This window comes from Mycetomoellerius zeteki, unplaced genomic scaffold (assembly GCF_001594055.1).
Source record: "Mycetomoellerius zeteki isolate Tzet28-1 unplaced genomic scaffold, Tzet1.0 scaffold310, whole genome shotgun sequence".
Lineage (NCBI taxonomy): Eukaryota > Metazoa > Arthropoda > Insecta > Hymenoptera > Formicidae > Mycetomoellerius > Mycetomoellerius zeteki.
The window spans coordinates 324,027-349,016 of NW_017257295.1; the positions used below are offsets into that span (position 1 = coordinate 324,027).

Consider the following 24,990-nt stretch of genomic DNA (forward strand, 5'->3'; position numbering starts at 1 on the left):
TACGTTGCGTTATACATTCGGGCGCTCCAATAAAATTTTATACCGAGCTGGAACAAAATATTAAACTTTAGATTTAATCTATAGGAATCTGGTGTATTCTGCTCGCGAAACTTTTTCTCTGTGAATTAAAATTTTCATTGCCTTTTGTTAGAACATAACAACGTTCTTTTAAATCAACATTATAATTAATTTAAGTTCTATAATTTCTTCTATAATTTAAATTGTACAATTATAGAATATTATAATTGAGCATCCTATAATTTCCAGAGTTATCAAAAAGTAAATACATAAAATTTTAAGATATCCATAAATAAAAGGGATATATACAGAATCTCATCCAGGATACGTTTAATAATTGATGACGAAGCAATTAAAATTATAACTTTTATTACAATTAATTTATTAAAACTATTTAATATTTCAAATCCAACATTCGAATGTTCCATTAGCAATTGCAATTGAATTTAATTATTCCTTATGTATTATTCTCTTTTAATTTATCTTCATTATTTAAACTTGAAAGTGATATTTTCAGAGAGACTGCAAGTATTATAAATTCTAGGCGAGAGATATAAATGTAACCTTTTCTTATCCAGAATTATGAATATACGAATTCTCGTATTTTTCGTGTAAAAGCAAATGTAGAAAATTTGTCGTCAGATGATACGACATTTTCGTTTTCTGTACAATTTTATAATTTTGTAATTTTTTATAATTTTTAAATTGTTCACAGTTTTTAAACTTTTATATTGCAATATCGTTACTTTTTACAACAAGTTATTTTATTGATATTAGATATAATAGACAATTATGACCTATAGTTAGTCCTGACATAAAATTTCTTCTAACTTGTTGAATAGATTTGCGCTCTTCTTGATCTCGAAATAATCGTCGGTCATCACAAATGATTTACCATAAAATCGTGCAAAGAATCTTTATGGAAACGATAAAAATGTCTTTTTACATACACACACACACACACACACACACAAATATTAGTGGCGAAATTGTTATCAAATAGGTAAGTGTTTCCGATGATTAATTTTTTTATTTGAAAAATGCTTTAAAAACAAGTCGCAATTTTTAAATATCATTTAAGATTAAATAATTATACATCAAAAATATACGAGGAAAATTATATAAAATATCACAATTCTCATTAGTTATAAAAAAAATAATCAGAAATTATATTTAATTGTAATGACGTAATCAGAATGATTTTTATCATGCTTAAAAAATTTAAATTGAATGATCTTGATTATACTTGTTAAGTGACATATGCTATTCTCTATGAGTATATGTTCGTGAACTAATAACATCGGTCAATGATAATGAATATCAGATGACACTTATCAATGTATCTTTTTTCACCAAAATGACGGTTATATGTCTTTATTAAGAAGATGCGCTGTAGCAAAGTTGGTATGATTGAAATATTATCGATTAACGTTATTATAGATAGAAACAAAAGCGATCTTTAATTAAGTAGACGAGAAGTGGGAGAGAGCCGCGAAATTGAGGTTTAGTATTTACGATTAATATATCAAAGCATTCTAAGAAATCTGAATATTTCTCCATAATTTCACAGGTGAATGTCGTGAATAAAAATTTTATTACGTTTGCATATTTAGTAATATCGTATTAAATATATTAAATATATTTTACGATTATTGTAACTAAATATTAGTATTATCAGCATATTAGTATTATTATAATTACATAGTTAAAACCTGTAAAATTATTAATATTTTATATTTCTGGCTTTCTTCCGCATATATTTGTAGCCAATCCAATTTTAGAATGCACGTTCGTTGCCTCGGATTGGCTCCTTCTCATCGACGAAAGTAACAGCGCAATTAATATGATTGAAATATAATAATCTTTCCAGATATATTCGAGAGCTGCGAGAAATGTCGCGAAGATATGTAATGCGAAATCTCTGGCTTCTAACCATTTTATAGTAATATAAATTGCGAGGGAAATTCCGAGCAGAAGATCCTCGCGAGCCGTACTCTTGCGGCGTACTCTTGAGTAAGAAACTACATTAAAGTATGATACAATATACTTGACTCTCGTTTTAATCGTATTCATTTTTAATGGCCCTTTACCTTCCTTATATCTTGCAATAAAGGTATGTTTATGAATCGAGAATAAGGTAGAGAACGGTAAATCATTAAACCAAACAATTACCAGTGTGCTTAGAAATATTATAGCATATTTAATCTTTGTAATTTAATACTTTGTTTTATTTAAAAAAATCTCTTATATTTTTTTAATTATTAAAGATTTTTTAGAACTAAGAAAGAAATTAATAAAGATTTTTTTCATGAGAAGCTTTTCTATGAATTACAAACAGAGAATATAATATAATATATTTTAAATTGTCTATAATTTATATTGTGTATTAATTTTTTAGAATGATTTATACAAAAATTATAAATAAATTTATTTAAGTTTTGTATAGACAAATTTTTATGAGTGTGGCGTCTCAAGACACCACTAACCGAGTCGACGAGACCACAATGAGAATATATAGTAACAATTATACATTATGGCAAGGATGAAAATTAAAAGGTAATATTGTATCTGCAACCTTTATATTATTAGCAATAAAATAAATATTTTGTAAGGAAGTATACATATTAACAATTTAATAGTCATTATATAATAGTCAGAACATGAAGTTCAAAAAATGAAAAAATTAGAAAAATCTTATTAGTAGTCAAATCTAGTCTTACAAAATAAAAATGACTATGGAGAGCGTAAATTTCTTAATAAAATTATGTAGATTAGAATGCTACATATTTAATTCTGTTTTAAGTATTTAAATTCTATTTTAAATATTTAAATAATTTAATTGCTCCAGAAATATATATTTATCTCTATAAATACATAATGTTTCTATATTTTTCAATAATAAGTTATTTTATAAGATTTATATTTAAATATAAAATTAACTTGCACTTTCTAATGCAAAACTCACAAATCAATCGGAGATAAAATCGGATCAAAAACAATCGGAGATATCTATCAAATTTTAATTTTATGCTCTCTGATAAGACAATTGTTTATGTAAATCTTTTTGTAAATAATAAAAATAATTGTAATACATGTTTCCATTTTATTAGTCGACGATAATTACCTACTAAAATACATTTAGTTGAAGATACATATAGAAACCATTTTATCCGTCTGCTGTTAATGCAGTCTGTTCTCTTACCATCTACAATAAGATAGATATCTTCGCTATTATAAATTACGTTAAATTATAAATAAAAATAATTAAACTAACAAATATAAATTAATTTACAGTTAATGACTTATTAATGTAAAATAAAAAATCTTAATAAAATTAAAATTTTTATTTTGCAAATATCTCAATTTAAAAGTTATTATCGACAAGTTTAAGAAAAAAGAGGTCAATTATAAATGTTATTCTGAAATGAAAATCAATATTAATATTGTTAATACTGATAACATTAGGGTATTATTATATATCTAAAAATTTAGTAACTGTTTAAATAGGATTCAATATAATCCAACAACTCAAGATTTAACAATCAATTTATTAATTTATTTTATTTGCAACAGTTACGAAGTAATTTAGAAATAAATTTTACTGTCTCATAATTTCAACATAAACAATTAATTTTAACTAATTGTTATCTATAATTTATTTGTTTTTATTGTATATAAAATAGATTCTCCAAAACTCTATAGTAAATTTTTATATTTTTATACTAACATATATATCAGTTATTGTCTGAAAAACTGTTTATCAAAAGATATCCGTCTCCATACGATATTTCATCGCATATGCCTGAAAATGCCGTAGTGGACCACAGTGCCATTTTCGTGGTCGCTATACGCCTGCATCTATGCGGGATCATAGCAGATAGCACTTTGGTGAAGTCGAGGATCCACCCCCGCGTCTTCGGGAATGGGAGTAAAGCAGTCGGGATGTAAATTCGATTGGAGGCACCGGCTATACGGGATACTCTTATTTCCGAAGATCCGAGGGGGTGGGCGTGAGCGACAAGGTAGGGAGGGTCTGGTGTCCTCCAACTCATCCTCTCCGTCCTCTTCAGCGGAAGGATGCCTCTGGGAGCACCGCTTATATCGAGTTAGAGCCGTTTGAATACAGACACACTCCTCCTTGGTTGGAAGGGGCCCGCCAGGCTGCCGGAGATATCGGAGGATCAAAAGTTGATACCCGATCTTCCTCGCGCGACTCCAGCTATCCTTATATGATTACCCAAGGACCTCCTACCGCCGTTTCTTCTCTCGACGAAAGGGTATCGGCGCAGTCCTATCTCGCGAACCCTCCTCCCTTGCCGCCATCTTAAGACCGATGCACTAGTCCCGCACGACGCGTAGAATACTTAAAGATCCGTGTCTTCCGTGGTCCCTACCACCCCATCCACCTCATCCACGACAACTTCCATCTTTTCGAACTAGGCGGTTGGAATGACGTGTAGTACGCATAAAGTATTCCTAGGAGACGATCCGTTTGGAAACTGAGTTACGGCTGCTACGTGGTCCAGGCGGCGATACGGTCCGCGACATCGATGAGGTCGAACACGAAATTATGCACGGTACCACGAAGTGAAAGGAGGGATGATTATATTTCCATTTGCACCGTCGATGAGATGTTACGCCTGGGAGCGATAAATGCGAATAGCTGGAAAAAATTACGATCCAAAGATGAGAAATACCAAATAGTTGTTTACATGGTTGAGTTTATCAAGAATCTATATTGAATAAGATCTTTAAGTATAATTATAACTAGTGATATAAAATAAGATATAAAATCGACAGAAATTAAAATAAAATATAAAATATAAAATTATTATATCGTGTATAATAATTATATCATGTAATAATTAATAATAATAACTTATTAAATAAAAATAATCATATAGATTACAATGTATCGTTGAGAAAATATTTTTATTTTTCTGAGGAGGATTTATTTTTTGTGTTTCAGAGTTAAAAATAAAAATACTTAAATTCGAGCAACCTTTTTGAAAAATTGAATACAGTTAAATTAAAAATTTTATAAAAATGTTTTATTTCTATCGATTTATGCGTTGAATGATTATCCAACTTGTTTTATAATATTCTTGTTTTATAATGTCAGTGTAACACTGTCGTCGCGTAAAACATCGTACGAAGAATCGAGAGCTAAGGTACCGAGAAAAGGTGGGGAGAATTCGTTGATCCTTCTCATCAATGATGCAACCGAAAGAGATACACGATGCCACGGTTGCTTCAGCGTAGCACGATGCATGTCCTTGGGGGTCGATTTTGCCGAGGACGACATAGCATCGACGAATAATCACTTTTCCGAAGTATTCTCTGGCTAGCATTCCCGTGGATAGCCACCCGCGACCGTGGATGATCATTTATTCAGGATGGGTAATGAATCGGACGCCCATGGGATCGTCGTCATCACCTTCGTGCGGATCGCCAGCCTATTCGTGAGTTCTTGTTGATTTTCGAAGACTTACTAGAAAACTTTATAGTCGATTTATTAGAAGTGGCAATATGTCGCGCTAAATGCAGATTATTTCTGCTCATTTTTCTTTTTTTTCTTTCGATTAAAATTCATTTTTCCTGGACAAAAACACCTTTTACTCTTTTAATTTTCATCTATAAATCAATCTAATTGATTTTAATTTTAATATTACTTTTTGTTCTTAATAAAATCTGATTTTAATTACATGGAAATTTAAATCACAAATATTTTATTTGAATAATAAAGTACAGATAATTTTAATGAAATATAACAAATTTTTCTCTCATATTTCTTTTTAATATCATAATATTATGAGAAAAAGTCTCTATGAATTTTATAAGAAAATTCACAAAAACGTTATACGGATCTATGCAAGTCAGAATTCAATCGATCTCTGACTGTATTAAGTCCGGCCGGAGACGCTTGATTGATCGCTGGAACGCGCGACGTGCCCTTTTCTTCCTCGCAGGCGTAAGCGATCATTTGTTTTCCTCTTTCTGTTTTCCATGTTGAGCTATTTGTTTAAAGTCGTGCGGTACATAGAAGAAAGAGAGAGTCGCCTCGTTATTAGAGAAGCCTACTGATAAATGGCTACATCCGTGACAGCTTGTCGCCTGATCGATTGAAAATGTCGGACTATTTACAAAAATAAAAAAAATTAAAAAATAAAGAAAAAAAGAGGGATTGTCGTTTAGTAGCATACAATCAATTTTTAAACATATTCGAAAATGTTTGATAATTTCTACAAAGCTACAAGTGATCCGGCCGGATATTACGTCAAACGAATTGACGAGGGAGCGTGCACGCGCGAATTAGTTACTACCTGACCTATGTGGCTCTAACTGTAAGTGATCGTAAGCGAAATTGCGCTTGTTCCTGTACGTTTCCGTCAACGGAAGGAACATATCTCCGTCACGATCCGCGCGTGGAACGAATTAGCTCGCGGCACGCAACTCACGAAAATTACATGAACCGTGAACGCAAGTTCCCTAATCTCCCTCTCAAAAATTCCATTAGCCGCGCTGTGTCCGACGATAATTGGACATCGATGTTTTTTAATCCGATTGACTCGTGCAAATGCAACTGACATGCAAATCCACGCAGTATCCAGAACGCATTTGCGCGAAATGAGATTTCGCTATCCGGTCACGCGTTAGCTCGGAAACTGACGCGCAGAAGAATAAACAACGAGAAAAAAATAACGCAACGTCGCAAAAATTTGTGTATAATATTTTGCGAATAGTAAAAAAATGTAGGAATAGTATTTTTAAATAAAAAGATATTTGCGCTAAGAGAATGCATTATTTATGAATGCGTATTATTTGTCTGATATGTGCGATGATGAGAAAAAATGTAAAAACTGACGCCATCGCATTTATTATTTTTAAAGCAGTTTAAAGAACTGTTTAATTAAATTAATTATAACAGCACAAGTCAACAAAACATTGAGCGTAAATTGATTAATATTAATTGATAAGTGTGAAAGATAAATTTAATTAAATAAATATAATATGTAATTTAAATAAAGTCGTTTAATATGGGTCTTAAATTTTGGTTTAATTTTTTAATAAAATTAAAAAGATTTATAAAAAATAATTATAAATGATGTATTGATACAATTTATTTACCGATTAATTAGTTATCATTTCAACATCGTCTTGCGTATTATTTATTTATATAAAATGACAAAAGAACAAATTAATAAATTAATATCTTTTCTTCCTTATATATTCAAAAGATATAAAATTGATGTGTTTCTAATTATTTTCTAAATTACTTTCTATAGTATAAAATGTTTTGTATTACTACTTTTGCTAATTATAAGTAATAACATGGCATCCAACTTTTAATCTCGGTATTTTTAATTGATATAGCTGATTACAATGTGCATCTTTAAGTCTCAGTGAAACCATCAAGATCAACCTTAAAGAATGATTGTGGCGCAATCATATTTCCCTCCGTCTTCTAACGGACAACATCCGTATGTCGCATCCTTGTACCACTACATCACTCAGAGTTGTCACGGGCCGGGATAGGTTACGACGTCCTCGTGCGGTTTCCACCAATTTGGCGACACGCTCGCGCATTCGCGGATCCGGACCGAGTTATTGCGGGGGCAACGTGTAGGACGGGAGTTGTAAATAATATGGAAAACCGCGGTATATGGGGGATGCGGCCCTCTCCACCTTGCGACACTCCACCGAAGGTGTACATGTACAAGTACACGAGGAAAGGAATACGAAAAAGGAAAAACGGAGTCGCGATGGAGAGAGAGGGGATTGAAAATGACAGAAGGGGGAGAACGACGATGCGAGATAGCGGCATCTCCGACTGGCGGTATATGCTGGCGGTGACCCGAGTCGCCATATTTCAAACTGGGGCGTCCTCGGAGGGGCCGTGAATACCTTAATAGTCATAAGGTGTATTCGTATACGACGAGTATATGGAGTTGTCCTCTAAAACGTATTTGAAACGTTCCATAGTTGGCAGCTGCACGAGATGATACAGTTCTGGACGGCTGTTCTCCGCAAGGATATGATGAGGAGAAGCGCAGACGATATGGGAACCGCCACTACGCGTTAAAGTGGCGTCGCAGAAATTGCGATAGCCGGGAATATTCGCGATTGGTACTCGCGACGGGGCGGTACCAATAACACGAGGTATTACGGTCGCACGGTACTTCGCAAAATTGTTCGGACAATTTTCAACACCACGCGCAGATCGTTACGGACGATTTTGTCATTGCGATCCAACTTATTGACTTTTTACTATCTTTGCCTCGGTAGAAAGAGATTGATGTTTCGAGATTCAGAAATAATTTTTCAACATCATGCGTGATGTAAACTATTAAAATCTTTGTAGAATATAAATAAATGTTCAAAAATTTATTACTTAGGTTACACCAGCATTAAAGCTTAGCATTAAAACTCCTATTTTACAAGTGCTTAATCCACATGATGATGTCTCACGTACGTCTCGCGCGGCTTGATGCTATTTAATAATGGACGGCTCTCTATTACTCAATGGCTATTAGGAAGTACGCGGGAGGGATGGTTTTCGGTTCCACTCGGTTCACGGTGCAATCGGTTAATCACCGCTCTCTCATCCCCAATTCGTACAGCCTGAGACAAGGTTTAAGCGCCAACGTAGCCGCGCGCCCTTCGGCCCACCCACTGGTCCCCATATCAATTAATCTTACCCAGAATGCAATAACTGTCCAATCTGCTCCCGTGGCTGCGTCATGGTGTCGTGCAGTCTGTGCTGTAATGTCCCTCTACCGTCTCTGTCTCTCTCTCTCTATTTATCTTTCTCCTTGCCTATCTCTCTCATAGATAAATTTTTCGACGTTCTCTGTCTTTCTTCTCTCTTCTGCCGGCTCTCTTATCCTTTATCTCCGCGACGACGTCCTGTACGATTGGTGCAGACGATGGTAGCTGTAAACGAGCTTACGGAAAATCTCACGTCCGCCCTAACATCGCACTCGTACACCCCTGCACGAAATAATGAGCGCGCGAATAAGAGGGAGAGTGGGTAAGTTCAGGGAAACTCTCTCTCTGTCAGAAAACATATTGGGCTGTTAAGGGGTTCTTCAGGGTAGTCTGCTTAATTGGCACGGTCGTTTAACCCTGAATTACAGCGAGTGAAGCTGGGACGATCGTGATCTGGCGGTGCCAGATTCAGCGACCTTGATTAATCGAGCTATTGACTTGGAAAGTGAAAGGCCATACAAATTAAGACGTAAGCATATTCCGCAATATTTTTGGTGACTTCTTTTCTACTTTAATGGAATTACGAATCTTTAATATTTATAATACCAATATATATTATCAAGAAAATTATTCTTTATCAACTAACAAGAGAAGTTTCACAACTGTCCGGAACCGATTTGATTCTCCATGAAATATGTTGTTAAACACGAAAATTTAAGAGACACGTATTTTTTTTATGCGTACTCTAACTCATGTTTAAGGGGTGAAACACCCCTTCAAAAAAAAAACGGTATTTTTCTTTCGAGGCGAACATCGTCGGAAGTATAAAAGATAGAAAAAAATATTTTAAACAAAAGTTGTACGGTTTCAAGAGTACTTCAATGTTGTGAAGAAAAAAATTTTTTTTAATTTTTTTGTTTAACAATTGTTAACAAAAAGATTAAAAAATTTTTTTTTCTTCACAACATTGAAGTACTCTTGAAACCGTACAACTTTTGTTTAAAATATTTTTTTCTATCTTTTATACTTCCAACGATGTTCGCCTCGAAAGAAAAATACCGTTTTTTTTTCAAAGGGTGTTTCACCCCTTAAACATGAGTTAGGGCACGTATAAAAAAATACGTATGTCTCTTAGATTTTCGAGTTTAACAACATATTTCATGGAGAATTAAATCGATTCCGGACAGTTGTGGAAATTCCCTTGTAAGTATTTTTAATTTTCTCTTGTTTTTAACTTATTACTAGTTATTTTTTAGCTAATTCTATACCGTGTACAGAATTATTGCAATAAAATAAATAATAAAAGGAAAATATTTTTCAATATAAATATATTAAAAGGTTAAAGAAGGGAAGCTAGACAGAAGAAGCGTTTACAAATGGTAACAGCGTTTATTGTTAATAATAATAATGACAATAATATTAATAGCGAGTCTCTAATTACAATAATTACATAATGATATTAATGGTACAACAATAAAAATTTTGATAGCGAGAAAAAGGGAAGAATATAATAACTTCTTGATGAGGCTACGGCATGCGAGCCGCCATTAGTCGACTCTGTGCCGCACACATTATGTGCCCTCTCTATTTATAATATTTATAATTTCGATTTATTCATATGTATATATTTATACGCTTAGACTAGCTGTGATACGATCTACGTGCTATTTACAATTTTTGGTCACAGTTGCAACTTTAAGGGCTGGTAGTCTTGATGCTGTTTTTTTTTTTCAATGACAAGTGCGGGAGATATGCAAAATATAGTACGTTTTCGCCGTACTTCGACACGTCATTCGACAATCATGCTAATCAGATATTATTTACATTTAAAAAATTTAAATATAACATAAAAAAATGTAATAGGAAAAACAATTCAATTTTTAGTCAAAGCGGATTTTGGTGCTTAATAATATTTATATACAAATTTTTGCAAATACATTTTTCAATTTTATAAACTGCTTTTATATAAATCATAAGAAAACGTAGTTTTTAAAAATTACATATCATTAATTTTAAGTTTATTAAGAATGACGTAATTTTAGGTAGACTTGTAAGTAAAAAAATCTTGTTTTTAAATAATAAATGTAATTAATATAAATATGTTACATCATTATAAAATTATAATCTTAAAATGTCCGATTAATTTGACGGTCGCAATACGTGTCATGGAAATATCTACGCAATAAGAGAAGTTACAATAACAAGTAATCGATTTGCAGGTAGCTAGACGATTAAAGTAGAAAGTGTTAATCATCATTCGTAACAAAAACAGTCATCAATCCATTCACTTTCACGCTTACATATCGTTATATTCATCAATTATTATTTCTCACCGCAAAAAGTTCTTCGCCCGAATGAAAATAGCTGAAGAAACCAAACCCCGACACACTTCACTTTAGGAACGAAACGGATGCAATGCTTTTTCATGGAATGTCTAGTCGCAACGAATCACGAATGCACTTTCTCCATTTATCCTGAGTATATTTCGCAAGAGTCCTTGAAGTCGTGGGATATTCACGTTAATCGACGCACGCGAAACAAATGGTCGAATAAATATCAACTTATACAGTCTCCTCGCACTAACGTCAAAAGATCAATAAAGATCTCACAATAAAAAACCTACAGTACCCCCTTTCCGGCAAATTTTATTTCATCCCGAGAGTTTACCCTCGAATTGCACTGTTCCGATTAACTTCGCAACTGTTATGCGATCTGAATTTACAAGAAATGTATTCTCGACGTAATTAGTGATTGATCGATATTAACATTTTGTCTTTTTACATTTTTTAAATATTGTAATATTTTTAAATATTTTAAATTAATTTTTCTCAATATATATAACGTACTTTTTATGTCTATTATAAATTGGAATTAGCTCTGTTATGAATTTAGTTTATAAATAATCTCTTAAGAGAGAGAGACGTTGATTTTTTCTGTTTTTCGAGTCGAGAGATATATTAAAAAGAGAAAATAATACAAAATGCAAAAAGTTAATATCTTTCAACCAGCAATCCATCACGATGCAATCCGCAATCGCTTCAATCGCGATTCTATCCATGAGATTAATTTATCGCTCTCTTCTCCGTCATCAACGATCATAGAGATTGTCATTTATAATTTCATTTCTCGCAGTTGCATCCTCAATCCGGTTGGATTGCTTGATTCGCAGAAAAGAGTCATTAATTGCGACAATCTCCAATCATCGTTCCGTATCAATCTGGCGCCGGATTATCAACCGCGTCGCGGTCTCACTGCATCATCGGTGGATTTCCACTAGGCAGGGAATTCTGTCCAGGAATCGAACCAATCGGCGGTCGATGCGACGCATTTAGGTCTGCATGCTGGGTTTCGCGATGCCTCCTCAGATCGACTTTACGCTGGAAAGCTCGGCCACAGAGTTCGCAAGCGAAAGGCTTGTAACCAGTGTGCTTTCTCGAATGCGTAATCAAGTTGCTGCTCTGCGAGAACGCTTTGCCGCATACTTGACATTTATGAGGTTTTTCGCCTGTAACAGAAAGAACGTAGAAATTGTTTAGAAGAAACTAGAAAAGAAACTTCTGGCTGATTAAGTTCGATTCCGATCAATCGATAATGTACTTAACTGACAAATAAACAATTATTTGATTATAAATTTTTAACTTTCATCGGAAGCTTCTATAACGTGCGATAATTATAAATATATAAAATCGGAGGGAATATGTCGGAAAGTTTCAACTATAAAAATTTCTCATAGTATTTTATTATTTCAATCAAACGTAATAAAATATATCTGCTATATTTTCTTGCTAGTGTGAAATCTTCTTTATATATAGATACGGATATAATGTGTTATTCTATTCGAACTATTTATAAAGACAGTCTACCGTCAAGTACAATGAACTTAAGAGGAGAATCGGAAAACTCGAACAGCGCAATCCAGCTTCCCTCTTTCGCCTGTCGCATTCCGGCGAGCATGCACGTTAATCCTAAAGTACTGAAGTGCTGCCAGCTCTATCCTGTTCGGTCAAGACTCTCCTTAAGTCGAGGGGGGATGGGGGTATGGGGGGAAGAAAGAAGACGGAGGGCATGGAAGGCTAGCCACCTTGCAAGACGGGTGTAGGTGGCATCAGCGATGCGGGGCACGCCCGGTTAAGATTTCCTCCCAAGCGAGAATCTCAGCCACCCCGGCGGCGAGAAAAGGCAGAGAGAGAGACGGACCGAGAGAAGAGCGAATAGTGGAAAGGGGTGTCTATGTGCTCCGCTGCAGGGGTTCGTTGTCTAAGGGGCGAGGAGAGAACCCCGGCTCGAAGGGTCGCCGCTCGTTTCTCTCATCCTGGCCGCGAGCTCTGATTGGCGGCCGGGGGCGGCTCCAACCCACGTGTTACCATGACTACCGGCGAGATAACCCGGCTGCTGCTGACTGAGGGCGAGAGAGAAAGCGGCTGCCTGCCGAGGGGTGGTGGTGGCACGACGACGATGCGAACTACGCTGCTGGCGGGCAACGGAGGGCCCGTTAATGGACTCCCCCGTACGTCCATACGTCTGGCCGAGCAACCGGTACACACGTACGTACACGCTCGCCCTCTCGGCATCGGCACGGCTACGGGCGGAGGGTGGATCCATAAACAACTCGTTAGCCGGGCCTTCAATCTCGCCCCCGCCGATACGACCAGGCCGTCGATCGCCCTCACGATTATACCCAGCCACGATCTTGATTTCCTATCCGGGGAAAAATATCGGCTACTTCTTTCTCGGGACCGGACGTGATAGTCCACATCCACGAAAATACGGTATCTTTCTTGAAATTCGAGTCAATGTGAAGTACCACAAACATCGATCTGAAGAGTTTAATTCAGGATGCGCGCATCAGTTTGCCTTGCTCGATGCGATGACTTACAATTTGATACTTGATAATTTTTATATTTATACTTCTTGCATGTAATGGATAAATTATCACTTTGAGTCTAGTAACGTTTCTCCGTTCCGACCGATACTCTGTGTTATAAGATTTTCTTGATATTTTATTCATATTTTCTCCAAAATAAGTTGCTGTTAAATTCTAATCTTAGAATCAAATATAAAAGAAATATTATCGGAAGAAATATAGTAACTAAATACATATTTATTGGATGACATTATTAGACAATTAGATTTTCTATGGATTTTAATTCATATTATCAGATGCATTGTTTTTCCACTTTGTCAATGTTTATGTATCGCGCACAAGGTTTTATGCAATCATTTTATGCGAATATCAGTCGCATAGTTGCGCTATCCTTTAGATCAAGATTCATGCGCGGATTCAGAGTTAAGGACGCGCTTTTGTGGAGGGTGTGCCGTAGGAATCCGACGAGTCCGCCGCTCGATGAAATTCCTCAGAGTTCTACGTGAACCCAAGGGGTGAGACGAAACGGATAGAATTTTCGCGGAGTTAAGCGCCGATGGAAGCTAGGGGGTGGAAGTGTAGGGCGGCTGTTTGAAATTTATGAGCTCGTAAAATCAAGAACCGTCCGAGCGCTCGCACCGAGGTTGCCCGTTTCGCGTCTATATCGCAACGACTTCGCCATGGTTACGGAATATCGCTTCTGCCAGACAAACGGACACTCGAAAATCCAAAATCCCTTAGTACAAACCCTTCTTATTTGGCTTACTAGTAAATGAACCTCAAAAAGTCGTTTTCTGCATACTTAGTCGGATATAAATTAAAATCAAATTTTATCTTACTATATTTAGGATTAATAAACGTAATTTTTTGACAAAAACTATTTAGACAAAAATAAATTTCTTCCATCACTCTGTAAAAAGATATCAATTCTAAAATTATCAAAGATTTTGTTATAAATTTTAGAGATTTTAAAATGTCTATATTTATTAGTATAGTATTTACTTTATTTACTATATATTATATACTTTTTTTTTACTTCTTATATAATAGAGGTGTGCAAATCAAACATTTGTAAGGTCGAATCGAATTGAATTGAATCTTTGATAATATATGTTCGAAAACAAATCGAATTTGAAATTTTTACATCGAATCGAATCGAATCCTTTTGATTAAAAAACGACTCGAATCAAATTTTCCCGACATTAAAAACTAATTTAAAAGTAATAAAGTATTTTCAATAACGTTCCAGATTTTTTAAATAAACGAGAAAATAAATTATTTTCAGTTTACGAGAATCTTGCAAAATGAAGCAAATAAAATAGACGATTGATTCGAAATCAAATCACCGATGATTCAACATTTCGAATTTATTCGATTTCGAATCCCTCGAAAAACGAATCAAGAAAGAAAGAGAATGCACTTATTATGATTCGATTCGATTCAACTCGAATTTAAACTATTCGTACATCTCTATTAACTTAAACATTAATTCTACGATTCATTATATTTTATTCAGTAGTACATTCTACGCATTTTGCTATCTAAAGATGTCACTATTTTATTCCCTTATATTGTTGATATAGCTAGCGCGAACCGTGGCATTTTTTAGCGGTCGAGAGGGTATTAAGTTTAGCGTTCATATGCAGGAGAGAGAAGATGGCACTTTAAAATATCATTTTCTTGAGAAAACGAAGGATTAAGGGGACGAGGGAGAAAGAAGAAGGAGAAGAGTAAAATAATGTGTAGAAATGGAACGCCAGGTCTACTGGGATTCTCGTTTCTCGGAAACGAAGTAAAGAAGAGAAAGACAAGGCAGAAAGAAAAGGAGCCGCCGGAAATTTACGCTCTCATAAAAATCAAGAGCCGTCGGAACTCTCTTGGATCCGTTGAGTTTATTTCTTCGGAATTGTCTGTGTCAAAATAACCGCGTTAATAAATTCGTTGAAAGCAACGAGTTATCAGGATAATGCGTTATCCGCATTGCAAGACTAAACCTTTCAATTTTAAAATATCGTAATTAATTATTGACTAATCGAGGGCGTCGATTTATTTTCAGTAAAAATTTTATTAAACCTTGTATAGGTCACTTGTTTACGTTACTTATGAATACTTTCGTGCAAAGCCAAGACAATGCAGCTTGAAGAACGTGACTAGAACGGTGATCGATGATCAATAATACTTCGAGGATGAACAGAAAATTCCAACTGCGAGCGAAAGAATTTTCGAAAGAAGGAGAAAAATAAAGAATATAGAATATGGCACATGCAGAACGGACGTGGTCTTATTTATTCGTGGAAGAAATATCAAAACGGTTTAAATCTTCAAGTGATATAAGAAAATTTTCAATTTTAATAAATTTATAATCAATTTTAGAATATTATTAAAAATCTTTTAACCAAATTCCCCTCGAATTTATTCATAATCAGAAAAAGAAAAAGTAATATTGCGTTTATTTTAAATCATAAAATTAAATTACACAATTAAATTATAATAGCATTTCAGAAGAGAAGAAAGTTTCTTTAACAATTAATAAATCAATCAAAATCACTTAATAGATCAAACTTTATCGAAAAAGCGCGAAAAATAAAACAATTTAATATTTATTTATCTTTTTCCATTTTATTATTTTTCATTGCATTACCAGTTCTCTTTTAATGTAATCTTTCAATATTTGTTTAGAAGTTTCTGTAAATTGTGACAATTTAGCTTTGACAATTCCTAATAGATGATTCGATCAACAGTTGAAAATCGTAAATTATAAGATCGATTTCATTGAAAGAATAAAGGAATTTTTAAAGAAAAGGTAAGTTGGTGGGAAGAAAAAAGCCGAACGTCTCTCAGAGAGAGAATTTACGTGCTCGTAAAAATCAAGCACCATCGGAGCGCGCCTTATCCTTCCTTATCCCTTATACGGAAAGTACCGGGGTTTCGATCTAAATGCATACGGGATGCATTCTGTGCTGCAGCTTGCTCATGTATACCTCTGCGGCTTCGAGGAGTGGCGAGATCAAAGATTTAACCGACGGCGGCAGTTGAGATTCGACGCTCGCGAATTTTTAACAGCGAAGGAAACGGAAGAAACCGGTTGGCTCTAAGAGGCGAGGAGATTCGAGGCTGAGAACCCCTGAGGTTTAAGACGCCATTACACCCCTCAGGGCTGTCGACCGACGCCCCTAAAACTATATTAAACTCCCGGAAATCTTGTGCGCAAGAGGGTACTCCGTCTCCGCTAATTCTCTCGTCCCATCGCTCGTGCGTCCTTTGCGAGTGCCGCAAGTTCGAATGTTCTCTTATCACGTCCTCACGAGAAAACGAGAAACTAAGCATTTCTATCGATTTGTTCAAAGATGCCATTATTTTGCTGACTGGAGAGCATCTCAATTCAGCAATCTGAATTTATAGATTTAAACGTTTTGAACATTTATTAAAATTTATTGATTCAATTAGTCGTTAATATCTACACATAGATATTTGCATTTTAATTACAAATTACAAAGAGAACGTTAGATATGTTTTAATAAAATAAATACTTCACTGTGTATTTTTCTTCAACCTTCAACATATAATTAGAATTTATTAGAATAGTAACTGACGATAAAATTATAAAATTATGAGGAATAAAATATATTTATATTAGTTTCAGATACATTAGATATCTAATATTTAAATGGTTCACACACATACACATTAAATTTCTTAAACAGAATCTCATATATATATTTTTTAAGTATATCTTCAATATTAGAAATTAGTTACAATAAAAATAGATTTCCATATATTGTTATTGTTTTAATATTGATTTCAATATTGATTTAATGCATGTTTATATCTAGAAAGAGTAGAGAGGACGGTCCAAATAGAAGTGATAAAAAGCAAATCAAAAAGACGAAAATTGAAATGGAAAAAGAGAAACAGGAAAAGAGCGACGGCAAGAGAAAGAGGAAAGAGGGGGAGGATGCTGGTATGTAGAAGGTGAACTGGACGCTGGCCGAGGCATTGATTTCTTCTCGTCTTCATCGACCATTTTCCAAGCCTCTTGGGGCGCCTCTGCCCTCTAACTGAAATCCTCGCATAAGACGAGAGGAGGGTGGAATCGAAGAAGAGCGCCACATCTCATATTTCATATCGAGGACAGCATGGATTTTCTTTCGTATCTTCAAAGCTCGCGCAAGGATTACCTGAGGATATCAATCAGACCGTTGCTTCTGCAGCACGGCGTTCGTTTCAGCGACGTAACGGCAAAAAAATATTGGAAAGATATGATTGGAGAACGGACGGAAATTACTGTATTTCTGATATTTTATCGAAATATATATTGTTCAGCTTTTTATGTCACCTAGAGGAAACAAATTTTCTTTTAAGATATCTGATTTTTTACAAATCTAGAATATAAAATGTATATTTAATATCAAATGAATGAAGAAATATTGCCCATTAAAGGATCTACATATAATTCGCGATCAAATTCGGAACAGAATTCTATTTATAATTTTGCGTATCGTGTAACATTTGTTAATAAGATGTAATATCTATTTATTTCAAAATTATGTATAAAGTATAAGCTACAGAAAAAGTTTCTTAATCATTTAATTATTATTAAGGTGTAAAATATTGTTCTATTATTTCATTGTCATTTTTTTATTAAATTAAATTGCTGTAGTTGTACATACAGAAAAATATCACTCTACTGCTAAAAGAAGTAATTACTTATCAGTTTCCCCCCCTTTTTTTTAAATAACGGGTATAAAAAGTCTTAAAAGGCACATATTACAAATTTCAGAAAAATTCATGTACTTAAAACAAGAATTTGTTTTCTTTAGATGAATATAAAATTTTATCGTTTTCTTTTATCTAAAGAATCTTCTACACTTTATATAATAAGCAAATCAAATTTGTTTTAATTTAATAATCTTGATTGAAGTATTAAACTCTCTTACTGAGAGTCAGAATATATTTTCAATAAAATGCTTATGGTAAACTTATGATGGATTAAAAATTATATAAACTTTTGAAATATTTAAAACAAAGTATAAAAAAAGTTAATTATACAGTATGCATTTTCCTGTGTGTACGCCACTGGTAGACATAGCAATACAAATTTTTTGATGAAGCTATCTCACGAAAAACGAAACTAGAAAAATCTATTTTTGGCGAATTCCCAAAACATTTGAGATATTTTGTCGTCGCGTGAAGTACAAAATAAAAACATAAATATCAATACGCCCTTGTTCGCTGTATATGGATCTACCGATTTACAAGCGGCCGTTACTAGTCTCCAATTTCGTACTGAGTCACGTTTGTGTTTACCAGTTTACGCCCACGTCAGCCATGATTTTACGCCCCATCCCGGCGAAACACGGGAATCCCTCAGTGGAAAGATAGATAAAACGATCGATCGCAAAAAGATGTCGATTACAACCAATTCCAACGTGCACCGATTTATAAATAAAAAAATCTCTGAGTATACATATATATATAATACGAATATTTATTTATGTATATGTATATGTAGTACAAATACCTATATAATACGTAGTCTAATTATTTCCGAATTAATTTACGTATTCAAAAAAGTACGTATTCTAAAAAACGTATTCTAAAAAGATGAAAAAAATTCGAGAATGTCTTAACACTTTTAATAAATTTTCTCTACAGATAATCACAACAATTAATTTAAAAATATAATTGCAACGTATGAAAATTTTCCAGATTCCTCTGTCGTTCCCTCCCAGGAACATATCTATGTGGACAATATATCCAATAGGTGCGAAATGTAAGATATGTGCATCCATAATGTTTAGCAACTCTCTTAAAATTAAATCAGCGAATTTGTTTGCACATTTAAATTTTGAATTGTTTTTGCATTTCAAGTGCCTTTCGAATAAATAATCTAAACTAAGGATTGGTTATAAATAAATATCAAATATTAAAGGTAATATTGATAAATTAATAATTATATAAATAAATATAATTCTAATCCGTTTTATACAAATACGACACATATATAGGTAAATTAAATAAAATTTAATATATACTTATATAATTGAAAGTAGTAAATTTTGTTGCATAATTTAACAAAGATTCTGTACTAAACAATATTTTGTACTAACAATAATTTTCGCAGAGGCGATCGGAGAACAAGAATCAAGGGTAGGAAGAAGGAAACACGATACTAAGGACTAAGTCCGTTAGCTCCTTAGTGCTTTTGGTATACCGCAGGGATCCGTGGTAATAATCCTCTCCCGTACGATCATGGCGGATGTATGGCTATTAAATTATTAGCGCGTCGATCAACATTAGGAATCGTGACAAATCCGATCTATGCCATCCGCGCTGAGACTCCTCTTACTACATCGCTCATGTGCGCGCAGCTTAATTGCCAATTGTGTTTCGAAATGGCTTCGTCTTTATCCTTAGTGCTCCTCTTCTTCGCCTACGTGGTTATTAATAAATGACTCATTGATACGAAAGCAATTATTTCAACTGCTATAAACTGATAGCGATGTCAGAGGAAGTACTAGTTGGTGCAACAACATTTATGATTCGTCGTAAGGATTAGCTAAACTTGAAAAAAAAAATCTAACAATTTAAAAATTACAAAAGCTGTGGTATGTTCTTGGTATTTCTTTAAAAATTTCTGGAAGTTCAATTTTTTAATCCGTTTCCCGGTCATTTTCATTCCTATTTAGCGTGAAACCACAAACGCCACTTTGATGCCAATGACGCGGCTAAACTCACATAACTCTAAAATACGATGCAGCCGATATATCCGGGATAACGTTAAAACAAATTGATTGCATCGACTGCGTCCATTGCCGCAACCAGCTCGCAACAACAGCTCTCACAATAAATAACAATAACTAACGACCGAGTCTCCCTGATCGCCGGTGAACATCACACTCACCCCTTTCCCTTCTCTGTACATGGCATATCAAACCCATCCCGGCTCGTATGCACGCGGCCTCAAGTGTCAGTGACGAGCCGAGAGAGAGAGTTGGGGGATGCACAGACGCGCCGATGCTGCTGCGCGCTCTGGGTGCAGTTAATTTCAACCACCCGCGCGCCGGGCGCAGGGGGTTGTTCGAGTGGATGGTTACGCGGATAGGCCGAGGAGCGAAAAAGGGGATGGCGACGGTTTCGAGGGGGTTAGAGTCGCGGGTGCCAGGGGGGAGGGGGGAGGGGGTGGACGATGCTAGAACGGCTAGATATATACTGGATGGTAAAAGGGGGTGAAGTGGGGCACGGAAGTGGCGAACGAGAGGCAGGAACGGACTAGGGGGGTAAGGGATGGGGGGGGCGGGGTGACGTGCTCCCGGCATGTCGATATCCCTGGAAATTTAATCATGCCGTTCCACTATGAACATCGCACGCCGCGCCACTCGACGAGCGCTATATGGATGACGCTTCGGTCCCGTGGAACGTTATACCGGCGAATTTGCATGTTTAATGTGGTATCGGTTGCTTGTGCGCCGCACCCGCGCTCGTTCTCTCACCGGCGCGACATTAAATATAGCGCTTCTCCGCTCGCCGACGTCAGCACCTCATCCAAGGGGCGCGCTTTTATCGTTCTCGATGACAAGATCCTTGTCACCGGTAAATCTTACGCCAGCTCTATGGATAACAACTCGCGAGTACAATGCGATCAAAGATAGTGGATGTTATTATCAATAATTCATTAACCGAATCATAATAGTATAAATATAATAAAAATATTTCAGATATTATAATCGTGTTCAGTTCATTATTGAAGTGTACTTGACCTCTTTTAATTTAATTATTTAACTTTCTCACGCCTGAAACTTTATTACCCAAATAAGTCTTTTCATAATGTTTTTATTCTAATATACGCTGTCCCTTTAAATCAAAAAGACGACCACACCCAATGATAAAAGGCTGTTCTATGGCAAATACTGTTCTATGTAATAATACCCAATTAACTCGTACCCCAATCCGGAAGACATTCTTTAAGAATCGCAAACAATGACACAGTCGCACGATTAACACAACTACAAATCGCTTTTACGTGTCGGTTCTACGTGCCGTGTAAACATGCTTTTTACCGCGTGTGGTCCGATATGCTGAGACAGGGCGGTACGTTGTCGTCGCTAACGAGCCGTAAAGACGTAGAGGGACGAGAAGGGGCCGGGCTGAGGCCCCTCGCACAAGGGGGGCTGGGAGGAGAGGGGCAGATGGTCCTCCGACCATGTCGCGAAGTTTAAACAGCTTAGAGGGATGTTGCGGCGCCCCGATGCTTAGGGCGCCAAGTCAGCCGGAAACCTCTAATAGCCCCGTCTGTCTGCGCGGAAAGGAGAAAGAGAAAGGGCAAGAGGGAAGGGACGTTGTAAGGATGAAGTTCACAGGCGTACTATGAATGCGACCGCAAAGGTGCCTGTACAGGTTGTATCTCCACGAGTATACGATAACCGCACCCTCGAGGCAAGGGAAACGCGTTCGACCAGGTATTCGCGTACGTCGCAGCCACAACTGAATTTATAATTTGAGAGGGGGAGAAGGCAAGGACAGTGCGCACTTGTGCCTGGGATAATTATTAATCGCGTTACAAACACGGTGCCAACCAATGTGTTTATTAAAAATACGTGAACATTTTAAAGTCAGCAATATTTCCCGAGTGTTTTTCTTCCGTGGAACAATTCTGCAGAAATAATCACGCGCGACGACGTTTCGGAAAGAACAATAAAATTATATGTAAAACTAAGTAATGAGATAGTTCATTTAAGATCTCTTCTCAAGTAAAATTAAAATATATCACAAAGGGCAGGTGTGATAAAATAATGTTTAAGAGTTTATAATAGTAATAGAACATTAGAGAATTAATGCGCGCTTTAGTTATATGTAGATTTCATTTTCCCGAAGCAAATTCGGTCATTAGATAAAAGTTGCAATCATCAATAAATACATAATGCCGGGATTTTGATGTATCTGTGTTTACATGTAATCAAGTATAGTAAAGTAATGGATGACCTCGACGATTTCAATTAATTATCCCAGTTATTGCGAGTGTTCTAATGGATATCGTATTACGGAGTCTTTTACAAGGCTTTAATTTCCTTCGCAACGGATATTGTTTGATGCGTATGACGCATAATAGACGTATGTATATTTCTCTGAAGTATATTTTTCTTTAAAGGCCTACACATAACGTTAAATGAATTTAGTATCAGTTGAAATCTCACTTAAGAAGGTTCTCGCGCTACTTCCTAGTCAATAGACAGTTTATTTACAATAATATGTAAAACAATTAAAATAATAAGAACTAAGAAAGAACATGGGCAATAGGATAAATGAGCCGAAACATGTAAGCGCATTTAGTAAAATAAAGAAGTTTTACGCTTTATATAGTCGTATTATTTGCGCAACGTCTTCCGCGCTTGACTCCTATTGCCCATGTTCTTTCTTAGTTCTTTTGATTTATAAGGAGTTTTGGTTAGTTTGATTTGTTATACGAAATTAAAATAATGGAATAAAAAGATTACTAACAATCTTATGCCATTATACATAATTATTGTTAATTTTATATGTTACTAAATATTTTCAAAATGTGACAATATAAAAGTTGTAAGATGCTCATTTGATGTATACGCATTGTCCATTTGACATATATTCTAGCTTTTTTCATTGAAAAATATAAATTTCTTGTAAATTGTACGATCAGTTTAAATGAAACTTTACGAGGACAAACTTAAGTGTTTACTTTTATAATTATAACGATTTTTAAATTGCTGTTTTATACGCAAGTGTCTCAATTTAAAAGAGAATAACTATGGAATAAGGTTATACCTTCAACTTGTAATGTAAAATTCTATAAATTTAGAATTAAATATCTTCAAAATGGTATGGTAAAAGTCAATAAAATTTTTTCTAGATATTATTGATATTATTAACTTTTGCATTAGATATATTACAGACTTGTTTTATATTTCTTCAAACGCGAGAACCTGCTTAAAGAGCCATACATATTTTGCGGATAATATTATACTATACAGAATAAAATTTGATCTAAAATACATTTTTTGAAATTATTTAATAAATAGTCAGGTGCTTGAAATTTTTTAAGTTTAGATAAATATTGCAGGATGGAAGTAGTCACAAGAACAACTAGCTGTGAGAAAAAAATCGCCAATTCGCGACAGACGTCTCAAATGTGTAGCCGAATATTCGGCCGAAATAAAAACATTCAATGAAAAGATCAAAAAGTACACAGAATGCACTCATTCTTCCCTTTTTTCCCTTTGCTTCGGCCCATCGACTTTACTTTATACCAACAGCGGACAGGTTGTGTTTATTGTGAAAACAGGACACGATCACGCGTGTGTAGATAAGACCACATACACATTGCGAATTGATCATCCTGATGACAGAGGGTTGATGATTTCGATAATGTCTTCTGAAATCACACGTCGACGTCGAAAAAAGTCGAGAATCGTTGATTTGACATTTGAAACACTGAGAATGATATAGTTTTAAAAAAAACGCACCTAATTAATCTTCATTGATTAAGCAAATGTACTAAATTTTTTATAAACAGTATTTATACTAAAATAATAATTACGTTACTAGAATAATAATTACAGTACTTGAAAATAATAATCACATAGATTTAAAATTATTTCGAAAGGGACACTCATTATGTTTGAAATGGTTCCACAGTAAAGTCAAGTCTGATGTAATATGATATATTTATAGGTTTGATGAACTATCACATATCACGTCATTATATTTATCAGACCGGACAACATCGCACGCAGCCGATGTTATCAAAACTCACGGCTCGTCAAGCCACCCTGCGACGCTCTGAAAATATTCCGCCGCCCCTCCCAAAGACATTCTGCCAGTGTTTTCTCATCGAAGAGACTCGTGGCCACTTGCCAGTCTGTCACTTCGCTCGTCAACCCCTTGCAACGACAGTGCACTTGACTCGTCGCACCCCCCGTTGCGTCCCCCCGTCCGCTAGTCCCTCCGAAAACGTTCGCCTAACTGCGAAGGTAACGCGAAGTAACGCTCCGACCCCTCGTAGCCTATTCCGGGTTGCCGGCTCGCGCACGAACAATATTTGCAGAGCTCTTATTCTCAACCCCCGTGAGCGGCGGCGCTTCGACCCCCGCTCGCCCGAACCACCCGTTTCTCTTTCCACCCTCGTGTGCACCAGCAACCACCTACCTACCTACCTAATAATGATTTTACGTTACGCCACGCCGTTCCCCGGGGAATCCGACGGTGCCGCACCCTTATTGCACATGGCCCGTGCTCGGTACATGGGGTACGTAGGCAGTCGAAGGGGGAGAGGAATGGAAAGAGAAAGAGGGCTGATTATCATTAGCAACGGAGTCCCAGAACACCCTTGTCGCTGCCTGACGCACGTACGCACGCAGTCGGCACGA

At 35.5% G+C, this 24,990-nt stretch overlaps 1 protein-coding gene across 1 annotated transcript in view; it reads right to left on the reverse strand.

Moving 5' to 3' along the window:
- Positions 1 to 11,892: 11,892 nt before the first annotated feature.
- Positions 11,893 to 24,990, reverse strand: part of LOC108724793 (zinc finger protein 358) — a 30,026-nt gene continuing 16,928 nt past the window's right edge. Inside the window, exon 5 of the mRNA XM_018451410.1 lies at positions 11,893 to 12,232. Coding sequence (XP_018306912.1) covers positions 11,976 to 12,232 — 257 coding nt within the window. The 3' untranslated portion in view covers positions 11,893 to 11,975. The remainder of the gene's footprint in view (positions 12,233 to 24,990) is intronic.